The sequence below is a fragment of the Pistacia vera genome, unplaced genomic scaffold (genome assembly GCF_008641045.1).
Source record: "Pistacia vera cultivar Batoury unplaced genomic scaffold, PisVer_v2 Contig94, whole genome shotgun sequence".
Classification (NCBI taxonomy): domain Eukaryota; kingdom Viridiplantae; phylum Streptophyta; class Magnoliopsida; order Sapindales; family Anacardiaceae; genus Pistacia; species Pistacia vera.
Window position 1 is genome coordinate 716,315 of NW_022196823.1, and position 16,806 is coordinate 733,120.

Genomic DNA, 16,806 nt, shown 5'->3' on the forward strand with positions numbered 1-16,806 from the left:
AAGACATCATCTTTCGCAACAATGTCTTCATGGAAATGCAACTCCCCCAACTCTCCATCTTCACCTTTATTGATTCCATCTTTATCTTCTTCTTCTTCTTTAAACCCCTGCGACAACACAAGCAGTCAACTCTGTAACACAAGGGCTCCCGGTTCAAGTTTCGATGACTCTAATGTTATTGAAGTTGATGCTAACGTGGATTCCTCTGTTTGGTCTGCTTTCTTGCCTTCAATGCTGAAGCCTAGTAACGAGACGAAGATTAGGGACGAAGATCAAGATCAAGATTGTGGTCCTTTTGATGGGGATTCGCTTGTTAATACATTCAATAAAGCCGTGATTTTAAAGGGTGAGTTCTGGTTTGTGGGTGTTAAATTTTCATTGCTTTTATTAGTGTATTCTTGTTCTTGTATTGGGTATTTTATGTTTTTGTTGTTTTATGTAGATACAATTTGAATATTCCATTTTTCTCAAAAGAAACAGAATTGATTATCACTATGACTATTTCAATTAATAAACAAGTTGAATCTTGCTATACTGAAACATCATGCTGCAATTGGTTATTGCAAGAATTGTCATAGGCTATGTGTTCCAAGTGAACTGTGAGAAAGCGCTTTGGATATATGAATTAGTAGGTTTTTTTTTTTTTTTGGTAACCGGGGTGTTCGAGCCTGTTTACGTGCACGTCAACTAATCCGTAGGATATATTGAATACCCTATAAACCCAATGAACCGGGTAAATCACAATTATGCATTGAGGTAGGTGATCCTAAAATTTAAACCCAGAAAATCAACGAAGAGAGCATACCTCCTTGACCACCAGACCAACCCCTTCGGGTTGAATTGGTAGTTTTTAGCAATTTTGGTTCCAAATGTGCTAGTTTTCTTCTATAGGTCATGGTACTGATGTACAACAAAAAATGTTATGGTGGACTGAAGCTTTATGGGTTGTTATCAGTTACCATACATGTAACAAGTACTTCACATTTGTGGCAGAGGACACTAATTCAGGGGTTCACACAGGGAACACTAATTCAGGAGCAGTTATGAGGTCATTGAAGATTTTGAACTATAATGTTGGGTTCCGAGAAGACTTGATGATGCGAAAGAAGATGAAAGCAGTCGGTGACCTAATTCAACAGCATTCTCCAGACCTTATTTGTTTTCAGGTATTTGGAATTAGATCTTCCTATTATTTTTAGATGAAAACAATCTATTGTACATCATCTTACAAGTGGACACTTGCTCCATAGGAGGTTACTGCTAAAATATACGACATACTTCACCAATCCAGCTGGTGGATGGTATATCAGTGCGCACTGTCCGGAGAAGAGATAGATTCTGGGAAATTCTTTTGCATGCAGGTAAAGTTTTGTTCATCCTCTAGGTGGGATGAATGATGTTTGCTTAATCATGTTTCTATAATTCGCATGAAGGTTTTACTGATTTGGAAGTAATTTGATCTTTTGAGGGGTGAGATCTTTTTCTCTTTTTTGATACTCAAAACTGGCTATTAAATGACATGCAGTTAACCAAATTGCAAGTGAAATCGTTCAATTGCATACCCTTCAAAAATTCAACAATGAGGAGAAAACTTTGTGTTGCTGAGTTTAAAGATAAGGAGGACAAGCTTTTGGTTGTCGCCTCTAGCCATCTCGAGATACCATGCCTGCGTCGTCCTACATCAAATCAAATGCTTAGCAGGGTATGTGTGGAGCAGGCAAAGGAGGCTATGAACCATCTGGAGAGGAATGAAAATGTGATCTTTTGTGGTGATTTGAACTGGGATGACAAGCTGGATGGTCAGTTTCCTTTACCTGCGGGATGGGTTGATGCCTGGACAGAATCAAGGCCAGGGGAAAATGGGTGGATGTATGAGTTTTCTGGTAATGGCACACTGCAGAAGCGGCAAGACCGGTTTATTTGCCATTTGCGTGATTATAAGATTAGTAGAATTGACATGATTGGGATATTAGAGGCAATACCCCTTTTGCTTTTAACAATCAGTAGCCAGTGATGTTGGTTATGATGAAGTGAATGGTTTAACGGAACTAATGATACTTATAGGTGAAAAACGAAATATATAACAGAGTTTTGCAGCATATTATACTTCAATGAAATGATTAAACAGGTTTTGCAGCATGTTATGTTTTATATATTTTGATGAGCTTTGTGGATGACAGCAATGTTTAGATATTACTGCTAGCTCCTGACGTGATAAAGATTATATAGGAACTTTATGGATTTTTCAGAATCCTTCTTAGTTTCCAGAATTCTTTTGAAAAATAATGAAGTGTATAGACATGAATTTCTGTTTACATGTTCTGAAGACGTGGCATAATTTTTGTTAGCAGGCATTCGGAGAACGGATGATGAAATTCTTCTCAAAATCGTTGTGTTTCTTTAGCCAGGGGAGCTCAACTCTCATGCTCTACCTTTGTTCTTCTAGCCACTTTGATTTGACTGAGGATGCAGGAGCTTCCAGTCTTATGTAGTCATAGAGTACTCCACAAAGTGCATCTCCACCCCTAGCCTGTGTGAGAAACATTGAGTTATCTCCCTTGATCAGCAATACTGAGGAAACATCAAAGCTGAAGAGTTGGTACAGTCCATGAATTCCATGTCTACAAACTGTGTTATCCATCCCTAGATTCATCTCTTCAAATGCCAGGTGACCGTCATCTATGTAGTTAACATACACCTGCAAAATTTTAAAGGTTACTGTACCCCTATTTTGTGACTACTGGTATCTACAAGACATCAAAGACTTTGAATCTTTGTCATTTTTACCTTGAGATCAGAACGGGTTGCTGATGCAATGGCCAATCTCACTTTGTAAATTCCACTGATTACTGAAGCGAGATTAAACTTGATTGTCCATGTTGTTGGGAGATACTTGTTATTTGGCCCTCTTCTGGAAAAGTTCAAAATCACTGTCAGGTCAGGGTGGACATTTTTCTTTGAACAAGAAAATTTAAAAGAATGAAATCAGACCTGTCTACGTGAGCGAAGAACCAGTCTTTTTTTGAATCATTGACACCTATAGTGAAAACTTGATCGGATTCAGGATGAATATCAGCATATCTGTCCCACAAGCCATATTGTCTGTACCTGTTAGGGTAGAAGAGCTCAAACAAGTTAAGATCAATCAGTATAAACCTTCACCTTGATTTTAACATCATTCAGAAAATGAAGCATAAGCTGATTCAGTACAAAGAGTGAGGTGAAGTCGCTTACTTCTCGGGGCTGTTAACGAATAGCCTGTTGACATACATTGGATTCACATCAGGAACAAAGAAACCAGTGGCAGTACGATCAGGGAAGCCGATCTCCCAAAGAGTTGGACCATCTCTGAGGGGAACATAGGTTAAGTTTCCAAGTTCTGGTTGTGACCCTGAGCAATATTTTTACCAAGAGTATTCTGAGAGTATTACTTCATTTGATACAATCAGCTAAAGACAATAGCTCATATGAAATCATAACACATCCTTTTTTTTTATTCCTAAAGAATTTAAATACCAGTACCTGTAGAGATGGTGATTAGTGCTTTGTCAAGATAATCCCCAATGAAACCTGGAACCCAACCATGGAGTCCATAGACTCCAGGGACAACATTCTTGATGGTGAAATCTCCATTAGAGTCTGTTTGCACCCAGAACTGATAATCCTACATGTAAATGGATCCACAATTGCTCAAGTTTCCAGTCTACATGATGGCAAATTAATCGATTCGAGTTAGTCCTTACCTTGCTTTCCGTTTGCCATGCTCCTTCAGTTCTTGCAGATGATAGTCCAATGTATGCATTTTTAGCCGGAATCAAAGTAGTGGAAATAAATCTAGTTTCGAATAATATAATAAACTGGATTAGATACCAGAAATTCATTAAAGCGTTCCAGAACCCACATTGAGCAGTCAGAAAAAGCTTTACTGGAGAGTGAGTCATTTACCTGTCCTGGACAAACAATCTCCCGGTAGCTGAACCGCGCTCTTTTACAGTTAGATAATAGGGCGATGATACAAAATCATACGGCCAAGCTGCCTCTTCAAGCAACCTCTAGGATGAACAAAGCATGAAAAGGAAAAAGAAATTTGCATCATGGGCATGTTTGGGTTCTAGTAAAAATAAATCAAGTGTTATGAGAGAAATCAAAAGTGTACCTGCTTTTTTGCATCAACCCATAAGTTGTGTGCATTTGACGCATCAGGTGTTGAATTGAGGTACACGAAAAAGGGGCCAAACACCTTTCTCCATGTCTCTCCTTCCTTAAAATGAGCTAAGATGTCGTCTCCAATATAATGTGTTCCATGAAACATCTGTTGCAGAAAAAAACTCCATGCATTTTCTAATTAGATTTTCATTAGTGGTTTCAAACGGTTTTTTCTTGGCTATGGAAAACAATATTTACAGAGGCTTTAACTTGAATGTTCTAAGATGAGTAGTAAATGGCTCATCTAATTTCCGATGAGAATTTAGTTATCATATTATAGGAATCCACTCCCATATTAATAAGAATTGGGTTGGGCACCGGGTCTTTGATAAGAATTGGGTTACACAGTGATCCTTTTGTGGGTTTGTGTTGAACTCTCATTGAAAAGCTTCACTCTAGGTCAGGGTTTGACTTGATACCATTTGCTTGGGAAGCTTCACTTTGGGCTGAGTAGTGGGCTTTTGATAAGAAAAGGGCACGTTGGCCCACTCTGGACGGCGTCACTCTAAGTCGGGGTTTGCTTTTATATCATTGGATAGGAATTCACTCTTAAATTGATAGGTATGAGGCTTGAGCAGCGGGCAATAGTTCTTTTGTGGATTTTGGTAGAATTCTCCTTGAAAACCAGCTTGCCAAGGTAGGGTGTTCAAGCCCTTATAAATCACATGCCCGCCTTTTTTTCCTCTAAACGTGGGATCCTAACACATACTTCAAATATTATTGTTAATTCTAAGATGGATAGTATATGGCTTGTCCAATTTCTCATTAAATTAAATTATAGATTATATCAATTATATTATATAATGATTTTTCATTGTTTTTATAATTTATTATTCATCAAACATAATGTTAAAGTTAGAATTTGATCTAAAAACAAATTGCCTTTATCAGCCTTGACATTTCTGAAAAATCATCAAAGTTATAGTTTAATTGGACTGTAACTTACTGCTAAACATGCTGGACCAGTATGAACAGTGAGATTTTGCTTAGTAGGGCCACCATTTCGAAATTCATGACTGGGAAAGATAACCCAGAACCCGATTATGGGGCTGCGAGAGCTTATCCATCCATGAACTCCTCCATCTTTATTGTCCATTGAGTACTGGTACTTATCATCAACCTGCAATAATTCAATTCAATCACCCATAGATGAGATAAAGAGTTCACTTAAAGGATTAAAAAAAGACACATAAGGTTTTGCATTAATACCCACCTCGCCTTTGAGATCAGGATTGATGGGATTTACTAACAAAACTGATTCAGGAACAATCAGCTGTTTGCCTCTACCAGGAAGTAAGTCCTCCGGCATTGGCATTACTCTTTGTTTTTCATCTGTGATTGCCATGTAGTGGAACCTGCTCCAATGTTTTGAAACTCAAAATTTAAGTACCTGTTTTTGTAAACAATAAGCTGAATTTTCATTAGAGTGGTAAAATCTAACCGGTCTCGCCGCAACTTAAACACCATCCTTGTTTGAGCAAGATCAAAGGCAGGGCATCCCGGAGGACGCTCATATATCGAATAACAGTGGAACCCTGAAACTCCACTCCTCAATACATACCTATATAAAGAGCAAAAACACTGATAAAATTTACATACTGACATGTAAGTCCAGTCTCAAAGAAAAATATAATATGAACATGTGACCTTATGTCAACAGTGAGTGGCAATTTGTTGCCTCCTGGAGATGATGGATTGTAAGAACTCTTGAATGAAACTTCTAAACTATCATTACTCATATGAATGAGACTATATTCAGCTCCACTCAGCCTGTGTTATGCAAGAGAATTAGCCTTTCAAGTTATAGCAAACTCATCAAAGTAAAGTAATCAGAGGCAATATACAATTTATATCTGTCCTGGCCGCCGGGCAAACTCCAGTTGATATCCCAATATCTGCAAGTTATGTACAAACAGCAGGGTAAATGCCAAATTGGACTAAAATATTCAAATGGGATTGAAGTTTAGATACTAATGTGGCATATTGAAACTTACCCTCTACTAGATTCACTCAATTCGCGATCTAAAAGATTGTCCATTCCACCATACTTGATATTGGTGACATACCCTTGAGGTTTCGCCACCGTGAGCCGAACCAAACCATTGTCCAGAATGACCTGCAGGAAGAACATCAAATGAGATGACATGAAATAGAGAAAGAGAAAGTTTCTGCAGCCAAAGACTCACAGAGGATCCTTCATTGATCAACTTCACCGGCTTCTTAGCCATTACAGGAACAGGGTTTTCTGGCTTCTTTTAATTTCTTTCTTAATATATAATCCATGGTCGATTAATACTAAGAGAATCAACTGATTGTTATGAAATATGCTGTTTCTTGTCTGGTGATTCACAGTACTTTATACAAATTCCAGAGGCTTTTTCTTGTTAATGTCCAGCCAATGGAAATTAAATATTCATGTATATTGATTCAACAGAGTCATTGCACTATAGTGGAACAAAAAACCACCATAAAATAGGATGTACATTAAGATTAATTACATTGTTTAATTAGAACATTAATATTATAAATTAGAGTTAACGACTTTTTTTCACCCAGATAATGGTTTAATGACCATTTTTCACCCACAGACTTTTAAAATACCATTTTCCCACCCAAAAATTACATTTCCCGATTTGGCAACGAACGGAGAGCAAACTTGATCTATTCTGTTGAAGAGGAGAAACTGATGAGTCTTTTGGTGGTTGTGCTTGGTCATAATTTAACTTGGGAGGAGGGGCTACATAAACCCTAATCGCTCAATTACTGACGATTGATAGAGTTAACGAGAGTAAGGTTTGAGGGGTTTTGGTGAGTGATGATCAGAGAAGAGAATGGTGGTGATTTGAGATCGCAACGATACCAAAATTGGCCAATGATTGGCAGGATAGGTGAGAAATTTAAAAGTCAGTATGTAAGAAAATATCATTAAGCCATTATTTAGGTAGGAAAAAGTCGTCTACTCTGTAAATTATATGGTAACAAACTTATTTTTTCCAAATTTAATAATAAATTCCTTATTTAAACAAAACCTCAAGTTTTTAGGAATAATTTAAAAAAGGAAATAAAAATCATATCAAAATTCTAAATAAAAAACTTTATTAATGTAAAAGGGTCAAAAAAAGGGAAGTCAAAAGAAACTTTCCCTAACTGATGTTTATAATGAAAGTGGCCGCGACTTGTTTCCATATTATTCCTTATTCAAAACGAACTCTTTCAACAATGTTTATCTTAATCTCCTCGAACTTCCCTATTTTTATACGAAACCAATTCCCATAAAAGGCTCACAATTTACATGCATAAATACGTTCAGAGAATCTCCACCCTCCAAAAGGGTGCACTTTTTACTTTCATCCATGTTAATTTCTCTCTGCAAATAAATCTCGCTGCTTACTTTTCTTTTTAACAGTTTATTGCACCATTACAATGTCTTCGTCTTCCGCGGAAAAGACACAGGAGCAGGAGCCAGAGCAGATTAGAATAAAGAAGAAACCTAATGGTACAGGAAGGAAGAAGATTGAGATGAAGAAAATAGAGAAGAATTCAAGTCGAAAAGTTGCATTTTCGAAGCGACGAAAAGGTTTGTTTAAAAAGGGTAGTGAACTTTGCCGGTTATGTGATGCGATGATCGCTATAATTGTGTTTTCTCCCAAAGGGAGAGTTTATACTTATGGCTACCCGTCTGTTGACGGTGTTATTGACCAATTTCAGAGTGAAGAAGATGAACAACGACAACAACCAGAAGATCAAAATCAATATATCAATGATGAAAATAAATACAATGTGGATGATGAAAGAGGGTCTATTTCCTTATTACATGAAGAGAATTGTGATTGTGTATCAGAGAATTCCGCCGCAGAAGCGGGGGAAGAGGGCGGAGAAAAAGAAGAAGAAGAAGGAGAAGAAGAGAAGGAGGAGTATTGGTGGGAGGAGGACATAGAGGGATTGGAGTTGGAGGAACTAGAGAGAAGGAGGGCTTGTATGGAGGAGTTGAGAGACAATATGGCTTTATCCCTTGAGGAGATGATGGTGCGTAGATATTATGAGAGGGACCTTTTTGGGAAGTGAGAGGTCCCTCGTTAGTGAAATTATGTAATTAAATTTACGTTATTTAGAAGGTTAGAGATTTACTTTATAATTAGAACTAGATACAAATTTATGTCAAAGAGTTTTGACAGAGTATTCGGTTTTGTATCAGGAATATGCCTTGTTCAATGAAATTTCAAATTACCTAGTTCTTCAATTGCACAATCGGTTTATGCTTATTATGCCATAATCATCATATTATCCTTCCATCTCTCTGTCATTCTACTCTCATTTTAATGGAGGTCAACCACCCTGGAATCTGGGGCATCTGGGTACTCTTTGATTTTGGGGTTTCCTTTACCTCAACGTAGGACTAAGCTAACCACCATTGGGCGAGTCCCCGTGACGGTAAAAAAGCAAAAAGACGATTTAATATGATCTCTCGAGTTCAAATCCACACGATTGCTAATAAGGGTGAACCTGAGTTCGAGTCCCCACAATTGTTAATAGGGGTGACCATTGGAACTCTTATCCGTTCGATAGTTTTAGGATCTTGATGGATTAGTTGAGGTACGTGTAAACTAACTTAGACACCCCTAATCATTAAAAAAAAAAAAAAAAAAAAAAAAGATATGACTAAGCCAAGAACAAATTGCACCCTAAAATTGGGTCTAGGTTAAATCCAAGCACCCACGGTAATACCTTATTTTGGTGAGTATCAACCCTAAGAGTTGGATTGAGATAATGGTGGTTAGATTAATAACATAGAGTATGAGGATTACGGTGAAATTAGATATACTAGATGATTTTCACTTGTCAATCTTTGATTAGTTATCGTTTTTGTTACGTTTGGTAATTTAGAGTTCAGTTTTGTTATATTTGGTAAATCTAGCGTTTTTACTGTTTTTATTGTGATTTTAGATTAATTTAGTTTGCTAGTCCTTTTTATTATTTATTTTAATTTCATTATCTTGGTTGACTTTGCACATTATTGAATTTTGATTAATAGCTCCCAAATTCCCATGGGATGGACCCTTGCTTTGCACACTAGAATGGTTAGAATTCCTAACATAATTTGGTTTCTCTAGTAATAATAGTGAAGAGCTAATAAAGGTTTCTCTAGTAATAATAGTGAAGAGATAACATAGAGTCTTGTTGGGATATTCTGGCTCGCCTTTTTATTTATTCTCATGTCTTTAGGAAAATTATTTAATAAAGAATATAATTATAAATAGGAATAGAATTTAGGAGTCTTATAAGGAATTGAAATATAAATTTTATTAGAAAAAAAATATCTCATATATTATCTATAAATATAGGAGTGAAAATTAATCCAAAGTTATGAAAAAATGAGAGAATGTGAGAACATAGGATATTTGATGTAAGGGTTATTAAATACCATGGAGAGAATGTCTTAGTTTCTGAGATCATTTCCACTCTAGGTATTGAGTTGAGTGTAGTTAGAAATTAGGATTGTTTCTGCTCTATTTTATGTCTCGGGTTTGTGGTATTGTGTACTTTTATATATTGTGTTCATAAAACTATAGTGAATTTCTCTCATCCGTGAATGTAGGCAGGTTATGTCGAGCCATGTAAATATCGTGTCTTTTTGTGTGTTGTGATTTTATTCCTATGTTATTAATCTTGAATGTATGTTTTTCGTTACGCGATCTCCTAACAAGCGGTATCAAAGCTATAAGTTGCGACGTGGGAGATGAGTTCTATTGAGATTGTGGATGCACATAAGAGATGAACTACAACGAGTTTAAGTTGTAGGTGGAGTGGTTCTGAAATCTTGGTGGCAAAATTTGACATGGTACTATGTGACTTGAATGCTAGCGAAATTGGACAAGGTTACTCTATGACTTGGATGCCGTAATAGTAGAGCGTTATCTTCGTCATGTTCTTTGTTATGATGAAAAACTCATGTTCATCACTGTGATGGAAAACTCGCTAAGGTGGAGATTGTTAAGATATTGTGGCTTGCTTTTTTATTTGTTCTCACGTGAAATTGTATATCTTCAGGAAAACTATTTAATAAAGAATACATTTGTAAATAGGAGTAGAATTTATGACTTTTATTAGGAATTAAAATATGAATTATATTAGAAAAAAATATCTCATATATTATTTATAAATACAAGGGTGAGAATCAATTCAAAGTTACGAGAGAATGTAAGAACACAGGTATTTGATGCAAGAGTTATTAAACACCATGGAAAATCTTAGAAATTGAGATCGATTCCACTCTAGGTACTAGGTTGAGTATGGTTAGAAACTAAAATAATTTTTACTTTATTTTATGTATCAGATTTATGATATTGTATACTCTTTTATATCGTTTTCACAAAGTGATAATGAATTTCTTCCATTTAAAGGATATAGACGAATTATACCAAACCATCTCAACATCTACTGGGAAAATAATATAGTCACAGATGATAGTATACAAATTTATACATCAAATGACGTGATAAAATTCGGATTGTTAGTTAATTTTAACTTATTAACCGATGATCAAAATTTTGCTACATTATTTACTGTATAAATTCGGTGCACCGTCATATTAAAGACGAATTTTACCGAACCAGGTTCCCGTGTCTCCATTCAAGTCGGCCAGAGGTTAAGCGGCGCATGAAACTTTGTTTGCGCACGTCCAAATCATAGCCTTCTCTAGTCTCTACCACTAGCTGTCCCCAGTTTGGCGGTGGACATTCCACAATTCCACGCATCGCAATCTGTCAATCTCAATCCTACTGTCAAAAAGTATATCAACTTTTATATAAATATCTCAATAATAGTAGTAACTTGGAAGAATTGAGTCCATTTTACAGAATCATTTTCATGAATAGTAAAAGTACTGCACATCTGGGAAATAAATACTGCATATAATAATATATAATCTTTCTTTAAGTTTAACCTTTCTGAACTCCACCCTACAATGTTTCCAATAGCACATCACGTGAAAGGGGTAATCATGTGATTGAAGACAGTCAACTTCCAATCTTGTCACTCACCTCCATTGAGATGAACTTCCAGTTTAATCATACACCATTAAAGTGAGAGGCTCCATGTTTTGATCTCGGACCCATTTGGAATCAATGGTTTGTGATGAGAGTAGACCGTACAATGTAGCGGATCTTGCGCATTGAATGGAGAGAATTATTGACAGCTCATACGCCATTTTTTTGCCTGCTCTCTCTGCCATCTTCTCAGATGGTGCATATACTTACAAAACAGAATGAAACAAAGCAGAGGTGCTCTGCTCAGAAATAAAACTGGGAAGAACGAACAAGAAAGTGAGATAGATTTAGAGAAGAAAAGATTAAGTCTTTAAGACCCCATTTCTCTTTCTTTGTTGTTCTTTGGATCTCTGTAAGTTAATGTAACTGAGTTCTGAGTTCTCGAGAGCATTCATAAAGAGAAGAAGAAAGAAACAGTAAGAGAAGAATAGTCTTCAAGAAAATGAGAGAGAACAGAGTCCTCTGTTCGCTCGTTGTTCTAGTTTTGTTCCTTGTTCTTCATGGCGTCAATGGTGACAATCCTTACAGGTTCATCACGTGGAAAATTACGTACGGTGACATCTACCCTCTTGGTGTTAAGCAACAGGTAAACTAGACTTCTCTTTTGTGTTCTTGGAACGGTTATTTTTTTTTTTTGTGTTTTGAAAGCAGAAAGTTTTGTTTTTGAAAGCAAAGAAAGTGCTGAATCTTGAATGTGGGAAAATGTGGCAGGGAATCTTGATTAATGGGCTGTTTCCAGGGCCTCACATCGATGCAATTACTAATGATAACTTGATTATAAGTGTTTACAATTATCTAAGAGAACCATTTCTCATCTCTTGGTAAGTGTTATGAGCCTTGTTTTGTTTCTTTTCTTTTATCTGTTTCAGTGTTATTTTCTCTTCTGGTTTTTTCCCAAGAAAATGTATAAAAAGTGAAAGATGTTTTATGAAGTTCATGAATCCTGTTTTTATAAGCACCATTTGGTTCTCAAATGTGTATCATGTGTTATTTTCTCAGCAACCAAACAAGAGTTACTCTAAAGCTCATGTTAAGGAATCAACAGATTTAACAGAAAAATATTGGATTATATTGGCTAGCAGATCTGTGGATGAAAACTTCCCATTGGTAGAAATGTTAGCATATTTCTTTCTTTGGTTTTGTTTTTTAAATGTTAAAACCAAAGAAGCACAGAAGTTAAATACAGAATGGAGACATGATTGAATCTAACCCTTTCTAGCCACATTGTTCTGTCTGTGTGCTATTTTTGGTTAAGATTTCAAAGACATTTAGTTAAAAAATGTACTAATATACGCCTTAATTAACTAATAATCCTGTAGCAGTAGTAAAATACTGTCCTTTGTGTAGCTGGCCTCATGTTGAGATTGGTGATTCTTTAATACCCACATGCTAGATCTCTGATTCTCTGAATCTTCATTATAAATTGATCTCAACTTGATTTGTTTTCATATTAGCCTGTTTATGGGTCCGGGTTCTTTATGATTATTTTCTCTTTCATCGATCTGTCATTCAATGTGCAGTAGGGCACAATGCAGGTCTGTTGTTCATGAGATTCTTTGACATCTAAGTTTGCATTCAATAACCCTCTCACTCTATCTGCAATTTATTTGGACCTGCTAGATTCCAGCTAAGATACAGCTAAAATATATCTTAAAATAGTTAATCATTTTAACTGAAAAGGAGTTTAATAACATAATTAAGTTAATTGATGCCTTTTGGACTTTGGTTAAAATTCACTTGGTTTTTTCAGGAATGGGCTGCAGCAAAGAAGGAATTCATGGCAGGATGGAGTTTATGGAACCACCTGTCCAATCCCACCTGGAAAAAACTTCACATATGTGCTCCAAGCCAAGGACCAGATTGGTAGCTATTTCTACTTCCCCTCACTTGGGTTGCATAAGGCTGCTGGTGCATATGGTAGCATTAGAATCTGGAGCCGTCCGAAGATTCCTGTGCCTTTCCCCCCTCCTGCTAATGATTTCATTGTACTCGCCGGAGACTGGTACAAGACAAACCATTATGTAAGGCGGCTTTAATTTCATATCATAGCACATGTGTAGATCGACTGACTAGAAACTTAATATGCATTGTTTAACATTGGTTTCGCTCCAATTTTATAGATTTTAAGACGTTATTTGGACGCCGGTAGAAAGCTTCCTAACCCTGATGGACTTCTCATTAATGGTCGTGGATGGAATGGAAACACATTCACAGTTGATCCAGGTATCCATTAATAACGTTTCAAGAAATGAGATCCCAATTGTTTCATCGTGCGCTAACATCATTGAATTGTGTTTGCAGGCAGAACATATAGGTTCAGGATATCCAATGTGGGGATTGCAACTTCAATTAACTTCAGGATACAAGGACACAAGATGAAACTGGTAGAAGTGGAGGGTTCTCATACACTACAGAACACCTACGCTGCACTTGACATTCATCTGGGGCAATCCTATTCTGTCTTGGTCACTGCAGATCAGCCTGCAAAGGACTACTACATTGTTGTTTCGTCGCGCTTCACCACTCCTGTGCTCACAACTACTTCCATTCTTCATTACAGCAATTCGCGCATAGGTGTCTCCGGTCCAATCCCTAGAGGTCCTACTACTCAGATTGATTGGTCCCTCAACCAGGCCAGATCAATCCGGTAATTAGCTGTACATTCATTTAGAAGTAGATTAAAACTGAACCAATTTTCTATGCTCAAAATTTTCCTAATATCGCTGCTTTCTTTGTGGCCTATACCAGATGGAATTTGACTGCGAGTGGACCGAGGCCTAATCCTCAAGGCTCTTACCACTATGGAATGATCAAAATTAGCCGCACAATCACCCTTGCAAACTCTGCTCCTTTTATTAATGGCAAGCAGCGTTATGCTATCAATAGTGTCTCATATATTTCACCAGACACTCCATTAAAACTAGCGGACTACTTCAAGATTCCTGGAGTCTTCAACCTTGGAAGCATGCCCAGCAGTCCCTATTGGGGAAATGCATATCTTCAGACCGCAGTCATGTCTGCTAACTTCCGTGAATTCGTCGAGATCATCTTCCAAAACTGGGAAGACACCGTGCAGTCCTATCACATTGATGGTTATTCTTTCTTTGTTGTTGGGTGAGCTCATTTTACATCATTACATGAACCATGATAATGCATAATTTGCTTTAACTTCCCTCAAAATGTTAACAATGTATGCAAATGATTAGGATGGATGGTGGGCAGTGGACACCAGCAAGTAGAACACGCTACAATCTGAGAGACACAGTTGCTCGATGCACCACTCAGGTATGAAAGATTGGATTCTTTCAGGCACGAGAACTCATGAAAGATAATGTCATTTATGATGAATCTGTTTGACAAAAATGCAGGTTTATCCCAGGTCATGGACTGCAATATACATGGCTCTGGACAATGTGGGGATGTGGAACATAAGATCCGAGAACTGGTCAAGGCAGTACTTGGGTCAACAATTCTATCTCAGAGTTTACTCTTCTGCAAATTCATGGAGAGATGAACTTCCAATTCCAAAGAACGCTCTTCTTTGCGGCCGGGCAAGAGGCCGTCACACGAGGCCTTTCTGAACTTAGCTAGCTAGCCGCAGAATGTGTCACGAGAGGGTGACATGCTTAACTGGTTATCATAGTAACAACTAAATATTGATTGCCGGCAAGTAGTTACAAGAAAGCTCAACTTGAGCTTTGAGTTATTTTTTCCTTTGTGTTTGTTTCTGTAACTCACAGACGGATCTTCAATTGTTGCAATATAACTTTGCATGCAGTGCTAGAATTCCAATGAGAAAAAGCTTGTTTTTGCTGCTTCAAATTCACAGACGGATCTTCAATTGATGCAATATAACTTGCATGCAGTGCTAGAATTCCAATGAGAAACTTCTAATACAACAATATGCTTATGGTAATGACGCAAGAATTTTTGAAGAATAAGAGTAATTAATTGGGCTCATTGTGGAATTAGCCCAGTTTTTGGGGTGGATGCAAATGCAATAGAGAAAATGTTTAACGAGTGAGGGAGATCAATGTATAAAAAATTGATTAAGAAAATTGCACTTAAGCCTTTTAAGGGTATTAAAGTGTAAAGTTCGATGAGTACGGGGTCCAAATAAATTTTAGTGAATGAAATTTATAATATATATAGTTTAAACCAATGTTTTAAAACCCAATCCGGGGTGAAACCTAGCAAAGTTGTCGGGTCCCGGGTTGACCGGTTTAACCGGCGGTCAAACCGGTTGACAAAAACTTTTAAACTTCAGCAAATACACCTTTAAAAATTACAATTACATCCCTATAGGTTTAAAATTTAGCAAACACACCCCAAATACAAATTGGTCGGCGACTGGTTGACGGCGATGACACCCCAGATGCAACCCTAATCGTCCATTGGGATCATTCACCTTAAAATAGAAATAGGTTCGATTTTGGCCAAATCTCACTGACGCTGGCATTAACATTCTAGGCCAGATCTCATCGATGCCGGCGTTGAAAACCTTCCCCATCACCCAAAAATTACTCCCCTCTTCCTTCCGATCAAAACCCACTTCACCCCACCCCTGTTAGCCTCGCCGGCAAAAGCCGGTTGTTGCCACTACCAGTTTTGTTCGATTTCCGGTAGATTTACTCACCTAAAATCAACACCGTCACCACCATTGCATTCACCGGCAGTTTCTCTTCAAAAGCCTCAACATCTCGGCCGGCAATTGTTCGCTGATCATCCTCCCAAATCATAGGGATTTGGGTGAATAGGAAAAACATAAACCCGGCCCGTTGAAGCTTCTGGGTCCCGGTTCAACCAGTTAAACCAGCCGGGTCGGGCCGGGTTTTTAAACAATGGTTTAAACTTACTCATCCCTAGATATATGAGATCGTTAAGGTGAATTGATGATAGTTTGATTTTCTTCCCTTGCCAAAAGGTTTTGCTATAAATATGTATTTAACTGCCCTTTCATTTTCAAATCCATGCATTTTACATCACGGCAATTTCTGCTTTTTAGTTTTTACTACCCTAGGAAAACTCATGACCCCAGGACCGTTCCTTCAGGATTTGGGCCAGTCTCTCAAGGACCGGTCCCAAATTGGGCCCGGTCCTTGAGGGCTCAGGCCCGGGACCGACTGGCCGGGCCTTGCCCACCTCTAAATGAAACAATAAATAATCATCAACACTTAAAAGTGGGGTTACTTCAAGAGACGAAATGTACCAATTCAAAGTTGAGTTGAATTAGAGACTTGTGTATTGATCATTCATGGTATTCATATGGGTTAAAGAAGTCAAATTAAGTTGAGCAACTGAGATATCAGACTTGTCTAGACGTTTATGAACTGAAGTACACGGAATCAAGTTAACCATTCTTGTCGGTAGTCTGAAAACAAAGTGATGCTACAGTTTGTTCAGATAAAATTATTGACTGTATCATGAATATCAAATTTATATAGCGTCTGCAACAATTCTTAATAAAAAGAATAATATTTTCGTGAGGAACGAGGAAGCAGAGATTAAAGATACCACAGAACATGCAATTTCTGAAACAATTTACCCTATTAGT

At 37.3% G+C, this 16,806-nt stretch overlaps 4 protein-coding genes across 4 annotated transcripts; 3 read left to right on the forward strand and 1 right to left on the reverse strand.

Annotated features, from left to right (window-relative positions):
* Positions 1 to 21: 21 nt before the first annotated feature.
* Positions 22 to 2,058, forward strand: LOC116120548. The gene is made up of 4 exons (XM_031406499.1): positions 22 to 346; positions 892 to 1,166; positions 1,251 to 1,361; positions 1,526 to 2,058. Exons 1-4 carry the CDS (start codon positions 22 to 24, stop codon positions 2,012 to 2,014), a joined length of 1,200 nt encoding a protein of 399 aa, XP_031262359.1. The 3' UTR covers positions 2,015 to 2,058.
* Positions 2,059 to 2,235: 177 nt separating this feature from the next.
* On the reverse strand, positions 2,236 to 6,434 carry LOC116120549 (probable rhamnogalacturonate lyase B). The gene is made up of 15 exons (XM_031406500.1): positions 6,393 to 6,434; positions 6,201 to 6,322; positions 6,051 to 6,101; positions 5,854 to 5,976; positions 5,648 to 5,767; positions 5,420 to 5,561; positions 5,153 to 5,326; positions 4,157 to 4,312; positions 3,946 to 4,052; positions 3,744 to 3,834; positions 3,523 to 3,664; positions 3,235 to 3,391; positions 2,992 to 3,108; positions 2,788 to 2,911; positions 2,236 to 2,698 (listed from the first exon to the last, which is right to left on the reverse strand). The coding sequence occupies exons 1-15, from the start codon at positions 6,432 to 6,434 to the stop codon at positions 2,429 to 2,431; spliced, it is 1,938 nt and encodes a 645-aa protein (XP_031262360.1). The 3' UTR covers positions 2,236 to 2,428.
* A 1,195-nt stretch (positions 6,435 to 7,629) lies between these two features.
* Positions 7,630 to 8,271, forward strand: LOC116120550 (agamous-like MADS-box protein AGL29). The gene has a single exon (XM_031406502.1). The coding sequence runs from the start codon at positions 7,630 to 7,632 to the stop codon at positions 8,269 to 8,271; it is 642 nt and encodes a 213-aa protein (XP_031262362.1).
* A 3,174-nt stretch (positions 8,272 to 11,445) lies between these two features.
* On the forward strand, positions 11,446 to 15,078 carry LOC116120587 (L-ascorbate oxidase homolog). Its single transcript, XM_031406541.1, has 8 exons — positions 11,446 to 11,838; positions 11,964 to 12,073; positions 13,003 to 13,273; positions 13,373 to 13,475; positions 13,554 to 13,899; positions 14,001 to 14,366; positions 14,459 to 14,537; positions 14,621 to 15,078. Exons 1-8 carry the CDS (start codon positions 11,695 to 11,697, stop codon positions 14,831 to 14,833), a joined length of 1,632 nt encoding a protein of 543 aa, XP_031262401.1. The 5' UTR covers positions 11,446 to 11,694; the 3' UTR covers positions 14,834 to 15,078.
* Positions 15,079 to 16,806: the final 1,728 nt, after the last annotated feature.

Coding starts and splice junctions, on each gene's coding strand:
- LOC116120548 (XM_031406499.1), top strand. CDS start 22: ATGTCTTCATGGAAATGCAACTCCCCCAACTCTCCATCTTCACCTTTA. Junction 1,167..1,250: donor CAGACCTTATTTGTTTTCAG/GTATTTGGAATT, acceptor CTTGCTCCATAG/GAGGTTACTGCTAAAATATA. Junction 1,362..1,525: donor GGAAATTCTTTTGCATGCAG/GTAAAGTTTTGT, acceptor AATGACATGCAG/TTAACCAAATTGCAAGTGAA.
- LOC116120549 (XM_031406500.1), bottom strand. CDS start 6,434: ATGGCTAAGAAGCCGGTGAAGTTGATCAATGAAGGATCCTCT. Junction 5,977..6,050: donor GGCCAGGACAGATATAAATT/GTATATTGCCTC, acceptor TGCATAACACAG/GCTGAGTGGAGCTGAATATA. Junction 2,912..2,991: donor TTCTTCGCTCACGTAGACAG/GTCTGATTTCAT, acceptor GAACTTTTCCAG/AAGAGGGCCAAATAACAAGT.
- LOC116120550 (XM_031406502.1), top strand. CDS start 7,630: ATGTCTTCGTCTTCCGCGGAAAAGACACAGGAGCAGGAGCCAGAGCAG.
- LOC116120587 (XM_031406541.1), top strand. CDS start 11,695: ATGAGAGAGAACAGAGTCCTCTGTTCGCTCGTTGTTCTAGTTTTGTTC. Junction 11,839..11,963: donor CTCTTGGTGTTAAGCAACAG/GTAAACTAGACT, acceptor AAAATGTGGCAG/GGAATCTTGATTAATGGGCT. Junction 14,538..14,620: donor TTGCTCGATGCACCACTCAG/GTATGAAAGATT, acceptor ACAAAAATGCAG/GTTTATCCCAGGTCATGGAC.